This window comes from Puntigrus tetrazona, chromosome 9 (genome assembly GCF_018831695.1).
Source record: "Puntigrus tetrazona isolate hp1 chromosome 9, ASM1883169v1, whole genome shotgun sequence".
NCBI lineage: Eukaryota > Metazoa > Chordata > Actinopteri > Cypriniformes > Cyprinidae > Puntigrus > Puntigrus tetrazona.
This window is the reverse complement of record NC_056707.1, coordinates 14,460,621-14,479,594: the sequence shown is the minus strand read 5'-3', so window position 1 is coordinate 14,479,594 and position 18,974 is coordinate 14,460,621. Positions and strand designations below refer to the sequence as shown.

The window sequence follows — 18,974 nt, the reverse complement described above, 5'->3', positions numbered from 1 at the left end:
CGCTAATGCCAGACTATAACGCATGTTTGACCTGTCTTAACTAAAAGTATCTTGCGCTTGCTCTCTTAAAATGTCAGTTCTATTGTTGTCTCAAGATCCACGTTAATACTGTATTTACTGTTCTTGGTGAGGTAATCGAGGTAAGCGAATCAATATACAGCTTACTGTATTGTGTGCTGACATGGAAAAAAAGATTGATAAGAGGAAAAAAAATTCAAGTTTTTTTGTTTTAGTTTAGAGGCACATATAAATAGTCTATGTCTGAATGTCTTCATAAAATGCACCCAGGATGCAAATAGATACATATAATGAAGTGAAGCATTATATGCTTTACTCTTAGATGAAGCCAATGCCTTTGGGAACACAGCGCTGCATGTGGCCTGCATTAATGGACAAGATGCATTAGTCAGTGAGAAAAAGTATATTGTGGAGAAAAAAAAACCAAATTCCTTCAACTGTGTTATGCAAAAGTAGTAAAGATGAGCAGAGCATAATTCTTTTGCCCTCTCCGAACTGTAAGAGTGCATAGTAAGATTGAGGACTGTTTAAAGTATTCATCCAAGTCCACTTGCAAAGGCTTTGCAAATCTCATCATCTACAGTGCATAGCATCAAAATATTCAGAGAAACTAGAGAAATCTCTGAATGTAACATACAAGAATGCAGACCTTTGTTGGATTCCTGTGGTCTTCAGGCCCTCAGACGACACCGCATCACTGTATATTAATCTAGTGGACCTTTTCTCCTCTTCATGAGCTTTTTCTTTAAGGTGCATTTTTAACTTCTTATATTTTCATTGCCAATATTATATTGCCAAAAAGATGCAGGATAAGTGTCAAAAGTAATAACTTTCAAAAACCCCATAAACCTAATGAGCTTAGATTATCAGGCACAAAACATCTTCACTCACATCTAGAAAGAAAGAAAAAGAAACAGAAACAGACGGACAGACAGAAGGCAAGGAATTTAAACAAAATAATTCACATTTCATGGTCCAAATTAAACAGATTTTTTTAAAAGGTAAACCATTATGAGACCAAGAAATTAGCTTGTAATTTATTGGTAGAAAAGGTCAAGGAAATAATTAAAAAAACAAACCCCATGACTTGTACCTTATAAATAAATCACTTTTACTCTTGCATAAGCTAAGTGTTTTGAATAACGTTTAATGAGCTTTGTGCACACGCACATCCTTCAAATTACTCTCAAATCCAGGAAGAGTATTGAGCAAATTCTATGACAATGTTTGAACATTGACAACATGTCTCTGCTTATCTGTGTAACGCTGCAGATGAAATTCAAAGTCAAATTTCATATACTTGATTGTTCAGAGGAATATTTTCACACTTAAAGGTTCAAAGCCAGTAACGTATTGGCTGCGCAGCACTAACTTCTGTCCAATCCACTCCAAAACAACAAGAAAGGGGAGGGAAATAGACACACGCACATTCACAAACACACTCATACCACTCGCACAAAGAGGTCCAGGGCTGCAGCAGGTTTTAATGCTCTTATGGAAGGCCAAAGAAATTGCACACATGGCACAGTGTCCAACACATGCACCCTGCCCTGTCGTTACAAAAGTTTGGACTCTCTCTTTAACAGACGTCAATCAACAGCAATAAATAATTTTTTTAGAAGGCTTTGTTGGGCAGGAAGGAAAAATAAAAAAATAAAAAATAAAACCGCTTCCTCCTTGAATCCATTACGTCACAGGACCAAAGTTCCTGTCTTCTGTCTGCTAACAGACTATACTGTTAGCAGAAATATTTTCAGACCACAGTGGCCTCACAAGTAATGCTACATGAACCAAAGTTTCCAAAAAATTGAAAGGGGGAGGAAGAAGAAAGCAGCATCCTGTAGGTCATGTTTCTGGAGAAAACCTAAACTCCTCAGGGTCTTTGGGAAGACTGATCTGAATCAGCATAATCCCACCAATATTAATATCCATCCCGACATCATCTCTTAGCAGATTGGGATCAGTGTGTTTAAAGGGAGAGTGACAGGGTGTGACATGGAAAGCAGCTCATCGGTGATGCACAGGGTGTCTGGACAGCATAGTAAGAAGTCTTCAGTGCATCTGCATCTAGACGCCCTCCTCTTCGTGCTGGTTGTCTTTATAAATATCTCTGACCAGCAGCACTCGAGTCAGGAGCCTAGCCAAAGCGCTCTTCTCTAGAGGCGTCGAGCTGAACCACAGTGGACTGTCCGAGGAAGCAGAGACCTCTGGCTTCATGTACAAAAAATCTTTCCTCTGTCTCACAGACTCTGGGCTGAGAAGAGAGGAAGACAGATGAAGTCAGTTCCCATAGGAAACATACATTTAGGAAAAGATACCAATTACTTAAAACACACACACACACACACAAAAATAAATATTCAATATCTATGGACAAGAGCATTAAATGCATAGATGAAAAAGACGAGATAAACTATAACAATCTCTTGCAATTAAATTTTGCAAGGTGTTTTATGCATTGAAAGTAGTATATTATGCAGAGAAAACCATACAATTCTGAAATATATTACAGGCACTTACAGTTAGTTGTACGTGTCCTCATAATAAAAGTGTCAACACCATGTTTCAGGATGTGAACAGCAAGTTATAATCATTGGACACTGCTTAGTTCAAAACAATTTCAACTTGCAATTTCAATCATAGTCTTGGGTTAGACTTTCCTAGCAAAAATAGTGCTGGTTTTTACTCACCACTTCGAAAGGTAAAGCTCATACAGTCGACACTCATGTTTTTTAACAGGACAGTGAGCAGATCCTCCTGAACCACTGTCTGCCTCAAAGTTTGAGTCACAGTCCTCTTTACGCCGCCTCTTACTTCCTGATTGCTCTATGGAAGAAGAGACAAAGTTCATCATTAGGTACAAAGTACACAGAATAGCTTAGAATGTATTACTACACACAAATGTGTGACAATAAAATGGTTGCAGAAAAATAGCTGTAATACTGAATAATGTATAAAATCATGCCATGTACAATGCTTCAGATAAACGCACCGTGCTGCTCCTGTGAGATGGAAGGGATACGTATACAGACGGTGGTCTCATGGCTGTGAGGTTTGGAACTGCTTGGGCCATAGATATTTCCAAACGAGAGGCGTAAGTGCTGTTCAGTGGTGCGAAGACCAAAGTATTTGGAGTTAAGATATAGGAGAGATCGCAGCAGGACGGAGGGCGTCTGCTCCCCAATCTGCCCACTGCTCCACAGATGCTGCTCTTCAACACGACCCCACCGAGAACCTTGACAGAAAACCACTCGCAGTTACAAGCTGATATTTAGAATCAGCAATAGAATCAGACAACATTAAAAAACAGGCTAACAAAAGAATCTGTAAGAAATGTCCTCATAGTTGGATTGAGTCAACAGCACTTCAGAATGTGAACAACAAGTTGCAATCACTGGACAAGTCACATTATAATCATCTCTTCACACTTTTAAACATTAGTGTTTTTACCATCAGGAAGGACACTGGGTTGCCAGTCTTTGAGGAGCTTATTTAGCTCTTCCCCAAACATGTGGTACTGTGGATCACCGAAGAGGTCATCTGTCCTTCCTCTATCTTGTAAATGCTACAAAAAAAGATTAGACCACAAATAATACAACACCTTTATTGCAGGACAAAATGCTTTTATTAAAAAGTTGACAGGTCAGTCTTCAGTCTGATATGTCCTCATATCAAAAGCATCAACAGCATGTTTCAGGATGTGAACAGCAAATGATATAATCACTGGACACTGCTTAGACCAGAAGCAAAGACCTCATTTGCATCAGAGTTTAGTTTTAAATACAGTTTAACTTCTTAAACGTGGACTCTTTTGTTCTACTTTTCAATTGTTGGGAACTTTAGTGTTACATTAAGAAGTAAGATGGTGGGACGCCTGATATTAGTACTATATTAGCAGGGGTGCACATAAGCTTTTCTGTCTGGTTTTTAGGTTTGGTGCACACTCATAAAAATGTAAGCATTGTATTTGTTTTTTTATACGATTTATTTTAACTTATTTTGGTGGGTTTTTTTGGCATTGCATAGCCTAGATTTAGGTTTTTAAGTTCAAATGAATATCTTATGAAGCATTACATTTTAAAGTCTGTTAATCTAAAATGGTGATTGTCCATTAACAGCCATTAATCACCCATGTTGGTACACAAATGAGCAGTCTCAACTCTCCAAAGTTTTTTTTTATAATATGCAGCTCTGCATAATAAAACAAAAAACAAAAAACAAAAAACAAAACAAAAAAACACTTCAACTAAGCACTGGCATTGCAGCGCCATTGATCAACATTGGATATTTAACTGCGAATATAAATTTAAGGAAATTTTCCTTATTTTTACTTTTAGATTTTTATCTAATATCTAATCATCTAATACTCACTAAAATGTATATTTAAAATCACTAATTTAATATTTTTTAAAAATCCATGTCATTTGTAATATTTGCAAACCTCAAAATTAATAAACATTTTCATACCGTACATTGCAATATTGTATTTCTTAAATAGTTTTAATAGTACAATTTTAAGAGACATTAGAAGGCTGTAGACAATCTCACCTTCTGGATGCTGAGACAGATGTAAAGGAGGCTGTCTGGATTATAGCATTCCCCATTAGGCCGACGCACTTCTTTGACAAAGTGAGATAAGGACTGATTCAACTCGGCTGGGCTCAGGGACAGGAGACTAACTGTTCAGACACATCATAAAAATAAAAACACACCTTAAACAAGACCTTAAATCAGTACAGCACACAGGAACATTTAAGATTATCTTGAGGATTTTTAAGATGCTTGTTTACACAAACATGATATAAAAGATCCCCTTGAAAATGAGATGATGCATTTCAAGAGATTTATCCCAAAAGAATAAAATTAGTTTTCTATGTTCAATTCAGACGGATGGAAAAAAGTGTTATAATTATAATCTACAAATCAAACTGAAGTAACACATTTAAATCAGGTAAAAGATCATTCGTGACTAATACCTTGTTTCCTCTCCTTTCCTTTGGATTGGCTGGATGGTGAGGCTTCAGATGTGGCCCATCTTCTCCATGCATTTAAGCCATATCTGGTGTTCAAGGAGAAAGAGCCGTCTGCTGCAGAGGACTCTACCATTGGTGATGAGGATAATGAGGATGAAGACTCTTCCTCTACTGTGCGCCTCTTCTGGCCCTGCATCAACCGTAAATCAGAAGTATCAGCATACACACAGCAATTGTAAAACCACTGCCTGTGCCACCACAAGCCTCATATAGATCCTCAACAATCACGATACATCAGCATGTGAACAGCAAATGGATTTCTAATCACAGGACAACACTGGATACAGTGATAAGAGTAGATGCGTTTATTACCCTCCTCCTGGTTCTGGGCCGAGGTGTCTTCTCTTTCTCCTCAGACAGGACTGGAGGCAATGAGAAGAGTGTGTCAGTATCCAAACGCTCAACCAGGATGGGTTCTGATACTGAAACAGACCAGAACAACACTTCTTTACTATGTATAATTTTCATGGATAGAAAAGTGATTACACATAATACAGAGAGTTTAAAAGAGAATATACTTTCACCATTTAAATGTAGGTATTGTCAAGACTGCAAAAAGCTAAATTTTATAAAGTGTAAATAAGTTCTTTAAGCGCTACTGTACCTTGGGGCAGGTCCTTCTCCAGGTCCAAATCTGGTTCATACTTGTCTTCTTCCTCCTCTTCTGAACTGCCACTGCCATTTTCATGTTTTACACTTTCCATCTTCACTTCTCTACTGCTCTTCTCACATTTGATGTCTAGAAAAAGAGAAAATGGCTTTTGGATTTACAAATGTTGTATCAACTTAAAATGTTGCAGTGTGAATGGAGGGGAATGGCAGGCTTAGAGGGTAGAGGTGTAAAATTGACACTAGAGAGCATCACAAAGCTGAGAAATGAGATACAATTGCAGTTAATTGCAGAGGTGAAAACAGTGATGTTACAAACACAAGCAGAGTCCTGTAAAAGGTACATGGCTCCTAAAATGTTCTTACTTGAGCATTTGGGTTTCTCATCTTCTTGTGCAATTACTTCAGCCATTGCTATTAGATCAGCTTCCAGAGGGTCAGAGGGGACTTTGGCTTTGAGCTCACGGATGGTCTTCACAATCTGCTCAGCGTTCTGCAGCGTGGTTGGTAGAAACACTGGCACAGGCACCTGGGAGAAAAGGAAAAAAAAAAAAAAAAAAAACAGATGCAAGGAGAGTGATTTCTATGAGGTAAGGCATGTGCCATTATGATTTTTCAGAATCATAAAAGAATAAAATACATAAATTAAGTGACTTTATAAAAACATTTGCAAAAAGAAATAAAAATATTTTCACATTTTCACAGATCGACCTGACTACAAACCGTCAACTAGAAGAGAAACCTGACACAACCTTGCTGTAACTACATGTGCATGCAAGTACATACAACGTGACACTTTGAGCTCTTACCGGTACAGGTATTGCAATAGGAGTGGGCGTGGCCTGAGCATAGAGGTTCATGGGAACTGGGACGTAAACGGGAACAGGGACTGGAATAGGAACATACTCCTTTCCTGAGACCTCCACACCTACCTCATCTGAGAAGCAAAGACAGAAGCACATAAACCTCCATCTTTTTCAGAAAAAGGTGGAGACAGAAGAGAAGGTGCTCACCTGTCTGCAGTGGTTTGCTCTGCATGTGGGGTTTGCAGTAGGTGGCCTTGGTCATGGTGAGGGGCTTACAAAGCACAGCTTTATTCTTCACATCCTTGAGAATCCCTCCCCCAGCATACGATACAGGCCCCTGAGTAAATGACTGCAACAGTCACAAATAGAAGGACTACAGTCAAATCTAAACTATTGTGCAAAACGCCGATTTTTAGCTTCTTGCGTTTAACAACAATTCAACAAGTCAAAACCGACAGCACCCTCACCATCTTAGATGCTTGGGTTGCTCCTCCAAACCCTGTAAACAAACCAAAGCATTTCATTTTAAATGTGACAGCATGATTCAGACATGCACATTTGCAGGGGGGTTTAAATTGTACCTAAAGCTGTGTTTTCTGGGCCTTTCTGCGTGGCCATGTTGGGCTCGTTCTGTTGGCAGTAAAAGCGCAAAAGACACTGCTGGTCACAGAAATGTTTCATCTCTGCACGCCACTGCACAGACTCCATCAGGTTCCCCTGTACCTTACAGCAGTCGCAGCGCGCCGCCTAGTGGACACGGCACAGAAATGCAGAGATGATTACAAGCAATAATTTAGAACAGAAATTAAATAAAACAGAATTTTTTTTTATCTCTGATAAAACAAATGAATCCCTCATAATATACATACATTTAACGGGTGTATTTTAATCTAGAGGAAGCCATTTTTGTCAGCTTAAAATATGTCAGTCTCCTGCAGTCTATGAAGCGGCAGCACCACCACCACCTGGGCTTGATCACATGATCCCAAAGTTATGAACGCTCAAATTAGGCAAGAAGATCAGTGTACCTTGTAGTACCAGTCGTGAAACTTTTTAGCACACGTCTCACTGCAGAAGTCCCTGCTGACTCCATCTATTTGTTTGGTGAGAGATTTCTTGCACATCTGGGAGCAGTGGTTGCAAGTAACACACTTCAGGCCCAGACGCCTGGCAAAATCCTGCTTGAACAGTAACTTGCAACCTGCAGGTTGAACAAAAACACTGCCTGAAATATCACTCCTGTCATGATGGATAAATGTGTCAAATTTACTACTACAATGTCCTCAAGATGAAATCACAGTATGACATGATGTAAACAGCAGATTTAAAAAAAAAAAAAAAAAAAAAAAAAAAAAAAAAAAAAAAAAAAAAAAAAAAAAAAAAAAAAAATCACAGGACAATGTACTGTTAGAAATGGACAGAAATAATGACCTTCACTACAAAAGGGCCTCTTCACCCCCGAAAACTTCACAGTCTCATGCAGAGTCTTTTCTTCCTGACAGTATTCACAGAACGTCACGATGCAGTGCAGCTTCTTGTAGTCCTCACAACAGGTCTTACTGCAGAACTGATAAACCTTATCCTGCAGAGATCAGATATAAACCACATTTCAATCTCAGGTTACTCAAATCCTTAAAAGAACAGTTTGTCCAAAAATTTAATCAAATCATAATATGCTTGACCTCGATCAACATTTGCTTGGGCTATTTTAACAGTGATCAGACCTTTGTGTCAAGACATTTCGCTTATATGGTGCTACCATGCTCTTATGGGATCTTTCAGTTGACAATTTTAAGGAAAACACTTTAAAAAGGTTTGCATGTAAATAAAATGGCCTAGATTAAAGGAGATCTCACCTCCCACTCCAGAATCTCTGGCTTCAGGTTGAAGGAACCACGACAGTAGTTACATTTCAGCTGGATGTTCTCAGAAGCTGAAGCAGGAAATTGGCCATTGGCTGATGTCTGAATGGTGGCATTCTGCAGGAGACATTTGGATAATAAAGCCACCAGTAAAACATTACCATTTTATATTTAGACATAACTAAGACGTAATGATGCATTTACTAGCTAGAGTTCTTTTACTCAAGGTTCTACAGAAATATCAGATATAACAAGCTTTAAAGGCTTCTTAAGTACCTGGAACTTGGTGACACACTGTGAACTGCAGAAGCTCAAAACCTTCCCTTCAGGTAGAGTTGCCTGGTACTGAGGTAATGCATTTCTCTTACAGAAGTGGCATGAGGGCTCAGAATCTACAAATACAAACAAGATCAAACATGAGCTGTCATTTTTAACAGATCTCTGACTTAGTGTTTGTAATAGGTCCACATCTTAAAGAGAGAATCAAATTGTCTTGTCTGTTAAAGCAGCCAACTATCGGCATTGTAAACATATGTATTGCAGAAGAAGTAAAGACAACACTTTGAATATGCAAAATGTTATGAAACCAAACTTTAAAAACATTAGGAGATCACAAATGTAGGCCCCATGGCACCTATGGAGTGAGAGTGATAGCATCAGCTCTGGGTTGCGATCATCTACTCACTCTGTGCAGCAGCTGCGAATTTGTTCTTGGTCATACAGGCTGTGGTGCAGTAAGACTCCATGGCTCCATTTGACCCAATACACTGAGTGGCATCAAATGATCTGCACATCACCTTACAGCCACTACACTGCACTATCTTCCCATGAGTCTGTGGTAAAAAAAAAAAAAAAAAAATAATAATTGAGAGTAATCACTAAAAACATCATCAAACTAGAGCTGTAAGATTAATCAAAATAAAATCAAAATGGTGAAATGGCTTAGTGCAATTATAAAAATCACAAAGCCCGGGATTTAATTAAATAGATGCTGAGTTTTCCAGAGTGAATCACTCCACTGTGTTCATTTGCATATGCGCAGCTCATGAGCCGGGGTCTTAAGAGTGGCTCCACACACACGCATCTTTGAGCTTACATTAGCTCGATTACAATGTGCATTTAAGTACAAAGTTAAAAAATTACATTTGGATAGCTATAAATTAGTGCTGGGCAACAATTAAATATTGCACCCAAATTAATTTTTTTTTGTGTATAATAAAAGGTGTGCGTACTGTGTATATTTATTATGTATATAATACGAACATAAACACACAAAATATTTATAATATAAATTATATGAATATAAATATATACATGTAAACAAAACAGGATTTTATTTTCTTACTAAAGCACTGTGGGATGTGAACTTAAAATCACTGACCTGTTTATAGTCCCTGATGCAATTTTGACAGCAAAAGCGTTTCTGCTGACCGTCGATGAGTAAAAAGTGGTTCGCTGTTGCACGACTAGGCAGGTAGTTTCCACACTGTTCGCAGCAGTTCATGATGAGCCCGTTAGCCATACGGTAACGATTAAAGCACGTGTCACTGCAGATCTTGTGGGTCACATTCTTGAAGCTCACCTCATGTCGAATCTGGAGAAGATACAAAAAGATGCACATTCAAAAGTAATAGATTAACATAACGTTATAAAATCAACACAATGACATCTAAATTGGTGTAATGGTTGTTCGCTGCTGTTCCCAAGGTGATCAGCATGGATACACCACAAATACAGCCAAGGATGGCAGTAACCATGGCTACAAGCCTGGAGGCTTGATAGTGCTTGAAATGATATTCTACAATGGACAACAATGAAAGGTGGGTGAAAATGACAGAACTTGGGTTTTTCATCCTATGAACTTGTATTACAGAAGCACTGATTCGGATTCATCCTTCCTCAGTGAAAGCACATACAAATGCAAGATCTCACTGCTCGACTGTTAGCAAAAATTATTTGGGCACATAAGCTTTAAAGTAATCCAAAACAACAAATTTACCTACATAATACCATCAGGATAAAGCAGAGTGCGTCACTTGCAGCACATAAAGCCTAGCTGACTTAAATGGGTACAAGCTCTTGTCATGTCACAATTATTTAATATTTGAATAAAAAAAATATTTAAGTGAGCCTTCACCATAGTAAAATTCATTAATTCACCATTATCACCCAGTACACAATGACTGCCTTTCAGCCATCATCCGTGCAGCTCTCATTAGTAAGGCCTACTGGCTAACAATATTCATTATTAATGATCAAAGCTTTGTAAGTAGGATTGGTAAATTACGGTGTACAGGCATATTACTACACACACAAAAAAAGTGCTCAAACTTGGTCTTTGGAGATGTGGACGTTGAAGATGATTGTAAAAACAGGGTTTAAGCGGCCTAAATGATTGGTAATTTTTTAAACGGAGGTCCAGTCATGACATCAACATTAAACATAACTGTAACAGACAAATGTTCATTTACTGCCAACTTCACCAACCACCACTTCAAATACATTCAAACAGTATTGAAAATATGATTCATTCACTTGCTTTGAAAGCTTGGGATCTATGCGTGTCTGTGTGTGTGTACATGCAAGGGTTGGACAATGAAACTGAAACACTGGCCAATTTAGCGTTGGAGGTTTCATGGCTAAATTTGACCAGCCTGGTGGCCAGTCTTCATTGATTGCACATTCCACCAGTAAGAGCAGAGTGTGAAGGTTTAATTAGCAGAGTAATAGAGTAACAGAGTAATCGCACAGTTTTGCCTAAAATACTGCAATGCACATTATGGGTGACACCAAAACTGTCCGTCAGGAGTTCCACAGGGTCAATATACATAGCCAGGCTGCTATAGCCAAACCTTTGGTTACTCGTGCCAATGTCAAATGTCACTTTCAATGGTTCCAGCAGCGAAAATCTTGGGCTGTGGACAATGTGAAACATATATTGTTCTCTGATGAGTCACAGTCTTTTCCACATCCGCGAGAGTTACAGTGTGGAGAAGCCCCAAAGAAGTGCACCACCCAGACTGTTGCACACCTAGAGTGAAGCATGGGGGTGGATCAGTGATGATCATGGCATTCCCTAGATGGGCCAAGGACTACCGAACCATTCTGGAGAAACTTGTGAACCCAATGGTTCAAACATTGATTCCTGGTCTCAGGTATCAGGATGATAATGCACCAATACACACATCAAGACTGGTGAGAGTGGTTTGATGAACATGAAAGTGAAGTTGAATATCTCCCATGGTCTGCACAGTCACCAGATCTAAATATTATTGACCCACTTTGGGCTGTTTTGGAGGAGCAAGTCAGGAAATGTTTTCCTCCACCAGCATCACGTAGTGACCTGGCCACTATTCTACAAGAAGAATGGCTCAAAATCCCTCTGGTCATTGTGCAGGACGTGTATCTGTCATTCCCAAGATGAACTGATGCTGTATTGGCCGCAAAAGGAGGCCCTACACCATACTAATGAATTATTGTGGTGTAAAACCAGGCGTTTCAGTTTCATTGTCCAATGCCTAATGCGTACGTGTGTGTGTGTGTGTGTATATATAATCCATATAATAGAGAGAAAGAAAGAGAAAGGGTTTAATGACCTTTGTTATGAGTCAAGCATCTTTACCTGTGTCTAAATGTTTGTCTGTACATATTTCTTATAGAAGATCTGTGTATGTCAAACAAATGTCTGACAAAATCAAAGAAAATTATTTGCAGACATAGTAATGTTTACAACTGGTTATTATGCATGTATGAGAGATTCAAACAAAATCAAAGGTGAATGTAAATTGCCTGACCTCAGTGAGCTTTCCACAGACAGTGCACTTTGTTTTGAGCTGGTTCTTCTGAGGATTTTGTTTGTTTTCATATGCTGCCAAGCAGCCTGTGCTACAGAACTCCTGAAATGATTCACTGGAGTCCACCTGGGCCACTATGGTGCCTCCTTTCATATTGGTAATGTCTCTGATTGGGAGAAGAATTAAACAAAAAAAAAAAAAACACCCATCAAACTAACGAGTTTATACGAACAAGAGTGGTTAAGTTAGCACCTGAGATTACTTACACAAACTAATTTTAAATGTCTTACTTCTTGCACATGGTGCAGCTCTTTTTGGGAGCGGGCTTGTGGGAGAAGGCAGACAGGCAGGTTGTCGAACAGAACAGGTGGGATGAGCCCTTGCGCTGGTACGCAGTCTGGCCTTTCTTCAAAGGCTTCTTACAGTTGGCGCATGTGACTTTCATGGTGCGCTGCGGCTGCTGGGATCCTGAGGACGACTGGCAGGGTGGTTTGGGGAGAGGAGCTGCAGGAGACGGTGAGTCCACTCCAGGCTGTTTCTGGTTACGGGGAAAAGAGGCTGACTGGGAGATCCATGAATCTAAAGAAGCAAAAATGATTTAAATTGACAACTGCCAACCTTCTAGTTTGTGAATATTGGTAACTAACTAACTAACTAAAACCATACTACTGTAAAATAAGCACATAAATGGATTTTATAAGCGCATAGCACAAATTTTATTGAGAACAATTCATCAGTGTAAACTTTCTTTCCTTACCTCACAATATTTAATCAAAATGTCCTTTGAAAAGACAGACTTCTCTTCTGATCATGTAAGCAAAACTTCTCCAGGCATTTAGCATTCTTAAACCAACCCATACAAGCTGGTGCTCATCTGCACCCACTTTTTTAACGCAACACCCACGTCTCAAAACCAACGTATTGAACCAAGTCCCTGTTATATTTCCTTTTTCAATAAAAAGTTACACTCTGATGCATCACAATATGAAAAAAAGATTTCTCACTGCTTCTGTAATAGTGATTTTAAACAACAAAAACAACAGATGCAGAGCCAGAAGTATACCATCCTACTAATTCATACTAAACTCTTTATCTTTGCACTACATGCATTATGGATAACGGTGCACTGCTTTTGGAAACCTCTAATAAAGATATGATATATTCTTTTGTTAGTACCATAGGGCCCTATGATTTCAACTTTGTGGAAAGTGTGAACGGAACCATGGAGTGCTGTAATAAAAATGCAATTTACTGAATAACACAGAATGTCATGAATTTGCCAAATTTGGAATGATACATCAAAAGTAGGTCAGTACACAAATTAAAACAAGACATGGACCAGTGTCTTTGAATATTAAGATGCAAACAGACCATTTAAATATGAATACTACACTGTTGTGTGTGGATGAATGACACAGATGTTATAGTTTTGTTTACTACACTTTCAACATCTGCCTCCTCAATATACGAGTACGTGAACAATCTCTATAACTGCTCTGAGAGTCACTTCATGAGCATTTTACCATTTCTTTGGCCCTAAACTATCCAAGAATTAATTTAGCAGAATAATAAAACATTTCATAGGGCCTTTAATTCAAAGATTGTTAAGCTTTTAATTCATTGATATTTAATACAGTAGGTTTCATGACTTTAATCAATTAGACATGCTTTTTAATTCATGTAATCGAATGTAATCATTAAAACAGTCTACAAAAAATAAAATTTAAAAAAAAGAAAAGAATGGGGAATCGGGAACAAAACAGATTTCATATGGCTCTAGTACTAGAGAAGCAAATCAATGTAAGCTGTATGTGCATGTGACACAGCAGATACATGTGGATGAATTACCAGATCTTTGGTGTGACCCCGTTTCTCCATTCTGCACAGGCTGACTCGCAGCACCAATGCGTCCTGGGTTGAACGTGGGTGAAGGTCTGCTGGCTGTACCCTGGTTCTGCTGGGCCTCTGGGTTCAGGCTGAATGCACTGCTGATCTGTAGACCATTCTCAGCCCCCTCCAAACCCTCCACCCGGGCAGCCACTGGACCGCCCTCGCCTTTCAGCGAAGTCACGTTTGTGATCATGAGGTTTATATCCTCTTGAGCGCACAGCGCCAGTGGCGTTGCTGTTGACGCTGCCATGGCAACCGCAGAAGAGTCCGTTCCCAGAGTGGTAACGCTAGCAATTTTGATTTCAGAGTCAGGCTCTGTGCTGCTCAGGGCATCCTCGGCCTCAGGGGGTGGCAGCGAGGAAGAGGCAGCCCCCTTGAGTTCCAAATCCTCCTCGTCGTCGATAACAATTGGCTCGCTCTGGCTTTTGGCCGTTGTGGATGCGGCTGTGCCGGTGGTAGCTGCAGAGGCGGGAGAATTGGGCGCCTTGGAGGAAGCTGTTGCCGTGGTAGCCGACTCTGCGCAGTCTTTGGCAACAGCGAGGGTCTCTGCAGGTGTGGGACTGGGGGGCTGGACTCTCCCCTGAGAGTGAGCACCAGGCTCTTCCACTAATACTACATCATCATCATTGTCTTCTGAGGGCTTGGGCAGGTCTGGTGGTGTATGTGGCTCTTCTGCAGATGGAGTCTGCTCTGTTGTGGGTGTGGTTTCCATATGTCCTTCCCCCTCCTCCTCCTCCCCTGTGACTGTACCTGCCTCCTCAACATCTGCCCTGGCTTCCAAATCTCCATCCATCGCTTAGGCAACCACCTGTTGACACAAACACAATGAGGTCAACAATTACCTGAGGAAGCTAAAAAAAGAGCCATGAATGATGAACAGAAAAGAAATTTGGCTCTGTCAATCAATTATCCCTTAATTTTGCAAAACAGATTAACAAAATATGAATGACTGAAAGATTTTTTTCAAATGAATATTAAGAGAGCAATGCAATATTGGATTTCTAAGAATATCCAGAAATAATGATTTCAGATGACAAATTTGGATATTTAAAATCCATAATGCAAAAACAGTGAACAAACTATTTTTTTTCTTCAAATTAGAAAATTTTCTTTTTTAAATTATTCCAAATTTTTTTAAAACATCATATTATTGCGTTTAGAACTTCAAATTATGAACTCTTGAGTCAGCCAGTATGCATGATACTATCATAAAATTATCATCACTAAGCAAACAAAATGACTCTGTCTAGTAAATGAACAATAACTATCATATTATTATCACATGACCCACTCAGGCTTTTGGTACAGAGCTCAACAAATTTTTGATCAATGTCAATCAACATGTCTTTATAAAGTACAAACAATCAATTAAAAAAAAAGAAACATACTGACATTGAATCTTTTGATCTCTCTTAAGAAACCATGATGACAAATGTAGACAGCAACAGTTTAGCACAGTAGAACACAAATCGATGCGCTACAACTTTGAATTTGGAAATCTGTATCTGCTAAAACAAACTCTCTATTGTAAAGACTTTTGGTTGAACTTTAATACATGTGAACTGCAATGCAGAGCTTGGAGGGCATCTCCCTCCATTTCCAGGCTTTGACACTGAATGCCTCATTTCAGCTGAGATTCTAATGTTGATGCAATGCCTGCACAGACTCCTTATGGAGGCAACTGCAAGCAGCGCATGCAAAAAAATTGCTCAAATAGATTTGACACAAACAAGTTAGCATTTTGAATCTGTGGGCTTTCCCTGCAGGCTGATGTCATGATCAGGATGCTGGAGAGAGGAAAGTATATGCAGTGTTACTGATCCACCTCTCAGACGTGATATAATCACATGCATATGCGCCATGCCCGTGCCAAGTCTGCATTCTGAGCAACAACGCAACTGTTTTCCAAAGGTCCCCAATAAAACGCATCACAGTTGCTTGACCCCATAAAGCTGCACTTCTCTAGCACCAATTCTGTTAATTATCAACACAATCAAGTCATTTTGTGGGTATTCCTACCATTCACCCCTGGGCCGTGCCCTTGACTCCAGACCCTCGATATCCACACACACACACACACACACACACACACACACCCGAGCGCGATCCGTGCGCTGTCAAGGCAACCGGATGACTACGTCAGCACGCCGTGCTTCATAGGCGTTCGTTATATTCACGAAACTCAAGGGCCAACGGGTCTGCAAACTTGCTAGGCGAGACCCCCAGGCGGGAGGAAACTCGAAATCTACCCCAACTGCCCCCTTTCAAGCAAAAACCCACGGCCCATGTGTCGCTTGAGCTCCCACCCCTGGCCTCTCTGGCGCATGCAGCCATTGGATTAGCGGCGAACTGGAAGGAGGAGAGCCTCCGAGACTGCGCCATTGTTATTGTAGTGAAAAAAATAGTCAGAAGTAGTTATCGGAAAATATTCCCGCGAGAAAACTGGAGGGAAACTAAATTTGAATTTCAAATATTCAAATAGATGCGTAACATGACGCACATAAAAAAAATAAAAAAAAAACAACCCAAGAAAAAACAACATAACACCGCGACCAATTTCGATTCTTGCTATCAGGCATAGACCACACTACTAGCACATGAATATAGTAAATACGATTTGCCTATACATATCACCTCATTTCGGACTTCTACGAGAACTGAGTTTTCTTGCTTGTATTAGACTTGAGTGAAGGTTTAATTGAAGTTACCCAAGAGCGTTTACCCCTGGCAATCAAAAGGCAGTACACGTGGTGCCCTGTGGGGGCGCTGCACTGTTAAGAAACATCAACTATAACGCCTATAGGTGACTAGCCACAAATATTTCAATGCATACTCCAAGCTTGCCCATTTAACTAGGTACTAAAGGCACATCTAATGTTCAGCTACAAAAACAAGCGATTTTTACTAATTGGTAAATCACTTGCCCCCTTCAGTCAGCGGGTAGCACTGCCTCATGTCCGCCATTAGAGAGCGAGCGAAACAATGCGCGACAGCATAGGCAATAGCACCCTGCCACGGCGGAGGGGGGAAATCTCAGGCGGGGTAAAATTGCACGTTAAATTGCCCTCGCGTACAAACACAGGTGACCCCGATAGTTTCCTCGGCTTGAGCTCCGCCGCAGACATAGTTGTGAAAACTTTGGCCAATTACGCGCAGTTCAGCATCAAAACGCCAGAGAAATTCTTACCGGAGTAGAGCTGGAGACGATAGAGCGCCACTTTTGTGCCTTGACATAAATCCTGGCGCGCATGCGTGAAAACGTACGGACGTTCCAGGCGCGTGGGAGGAGAAACGAACTCTGCGCGCGCTGGTTATGGGAAGTCCGACTGGTTTAGAGGAAACGGTTCTTTCGAGCACTTGATCTCAAAGACTCGGCTCAAAGCACGATTCGGTGATTCTTTTTACGTCATGACGCAATAACGCCACCACGTGGTCCTTGACCCAGCGTAATAAAGCGTTTCATATAAAGACATCTTATGCTTCTTTTACGTTTTTTATGTGATTTCAGATGTTCAAGTTCCGTAAATTATAGCTATGATACGTTCCTGAAATGTTGTAATTTGTATGCTAAATAATGTCAATTGACAACACATTAGGGCACCTTTCAATTACGTTTTATTTCTTGCTATTAAAGTAACTTACGGTTTATCGGTCAAATCCTGCAGTTCTCTCGAAATGCTCTTATCGTTTCTTGGCTCACTGTGAATCAGACATGTTTAAATGAGACAGTTCTCGGTTTAACGAGTCAGTGAGTTGTTGACTCGAAAAGAGATCTCACCGAATCACACATGTCCCGTTTGTGAAATGATTCATTTGCTTCATTATAAAGAATCGATTCAAATAATGATTCCTTCATGAACCAGACATCGCTAGCGATGAGCAACGATTCAACCTTTCAGGCATTTATAATCGTTGTTTGAGATTAGCAGGGATAGAATGGCACACATTCACACATCTTAAAGTTTAATATTATTCGATCATGTAAGTCATGCGAGATTTGTGAATTAGATTTTAAAGTTGTTTGGGTGAAAGAGAATTCAACACGGATTTAATCGAATATTAATGAACGCTTTGACAAATAACGGATATGTATATTGTTATATGAAAAACAATAGTATGCCAATACAGAGTAAAAAACACAATTGCTGAATTTAGTTCAACATAAAACATGGAGAAGGAAATGCATTGTGCAAGAGCCAAAGTTACCTTTTAGGAATCTTTTCTGCAAGAAATCCTTTTATGAAATATAACACACAAAATAAACCTTTTAGCTGCCTTATAAAGTGTCCTTAATGTCAGAATAAAATGGAACATGCCCTCTTGCCCAGCACAAGTTGGAGTCGACATTATATTGTATGTGTATTATAACTAACATAAGGGAAGACCATTAGGGTTTAATATGTAGACTTATTTTGACAAAACAGACACTAAATAGGACTAATATTAATTCCATGTTTTTACTTTATGACTGATACAACATAAACACATTTGACTTTAAGTATGTAGAGCAGGGGTGTCAAACTCAGTTCCTGGAGGCTCGCATCCCTGCATAGTTTAGTTCCAACATACAAACTATGTAGTTTTCAAATAAGACTGATGGATTTGATTAGCTGGATCAGATGTATTTAATTAGGCTTGCTTCTGCTCTGCAGGGCTCTGGCCCTCCAGGAACTGAGTTAGGTGAATTATGTGCCATATTTATCAAAATCGGATTAATCAGAATAACCCAGCTTGTCTTAATGTTTTCAGAAATGTTCTATATTTCTATATAAAAACTTATGCATGTGCGCATTTTTAGTCCTTAAAGCTGTTGGTTATCCAGTGTTTGCTAGTTCGAAGACATCTAATCAACTGGAAAATGTCAGATCTTTTTGTTGCTTTCTGTAGGGTGTTATAGCACACCTGATGCAGCGAATTGCTAGACATCCTAGAAACTGTCAGGGAGGTATGCTGAGGCACGTT

At 39.6% G+C, this 18,974-nt stretch overlaps 1 protein-coding gene across 3 annotated transcripts; it reads right to left on the bottom strand.

Moving 5' to 3' along the window:
• Positions 1 to 1,030: 1,030 nt before the first annotated feature.
• Positions 1,031 to 17,671, bottom strand: zmym2 (zinc finger, MYM-type 2). 3 transcript variants are annotated; one of them, XM_043249220.1, is made up of 23 exons: positions 17,655 to 17,671; positions 13,971 to 14,820; positions 12,413 to 12,701; positions 12,123 to 12,288; positions 9,710 to 9,922; positions 9,014 to 9,161; positions 8,605 to 8,720; positions 8,323 to 8,445; positions 7,898 to 8,048; positions 7,495 to 7,667; positions 7,048 to 7,213; positions 6,934 to 6,965; positions 6,674 to 6,815; positions 6,470 to 6,597; positions 6,027 to 6,189; positions 5,656 to 5,790; positions 5,364 to 5,473; positions 4,995 to 5,181; positions 4,567 to 4,697; positions 3,469 to 3,583; positions 3,011 to 3,253; positions 2,709 to 2,844; positions 1,031 to 2,272 (listed from the first exon to the last, which is right to left on the bottom strand). In XM_043249220.1, the coding sequence occupies exons 2-23, from the start codon at positions 14,803 to 14,805 to the stop codon at positions 2,086 to 2,088; spliced, it is 4,089 nt and encodes a 1,362-aa protein (XP_043105155.1). In that variant the 5' UTR covers positions 14,806 to 14,820; positions 17,655 to 17,671; the 3' UTR covers positions 1,031 to 2,085. The 3 variants fall into 3 exon arrangements, with proteins under 3 accessions (XP_043105155.1, XP_043105154.1, XP_043105156.1); XM_043249219.1 differs by lacking the exon at positions 17,655 to 17,671 and adding an exon at positions 17,200 to 17,350; XM_043249221.1 differs by lacking the exon at positions 17,655 to 17,671 and adding an exon at positions 17,200 to 17,350 and having other exon boundaries at positions 6,674 to 6,803.
• Positions 17,672 to 18,974: the final 1,303 nt, after the last annotated feature.

Bases quoted from the DNA above. Each gene is read 5' to 3' on its own strand.
- zmym2 (XM_043249220.1), bottom strand. From the start codon at position 14,805: ATGGATGGAGATTTGGAAGCCAGGGCAGATGTTGAGGAGGCAGGTACA. The intron at 8,049-8,322 runs GTGAGATCTCCT...TGATCTCTGCAG, and splicing joins CAGAGATTCTGGAGTGGGAG to GATAAGGTTTATCAGTTCTG. The intron at 5,791-6,026 runs GTAAGAACATTT...CTCTTTTTCTAG, and splicing joins TGAGAAACCCAAATGCTCAA to ACATCAAATGTGAGAAGAGC.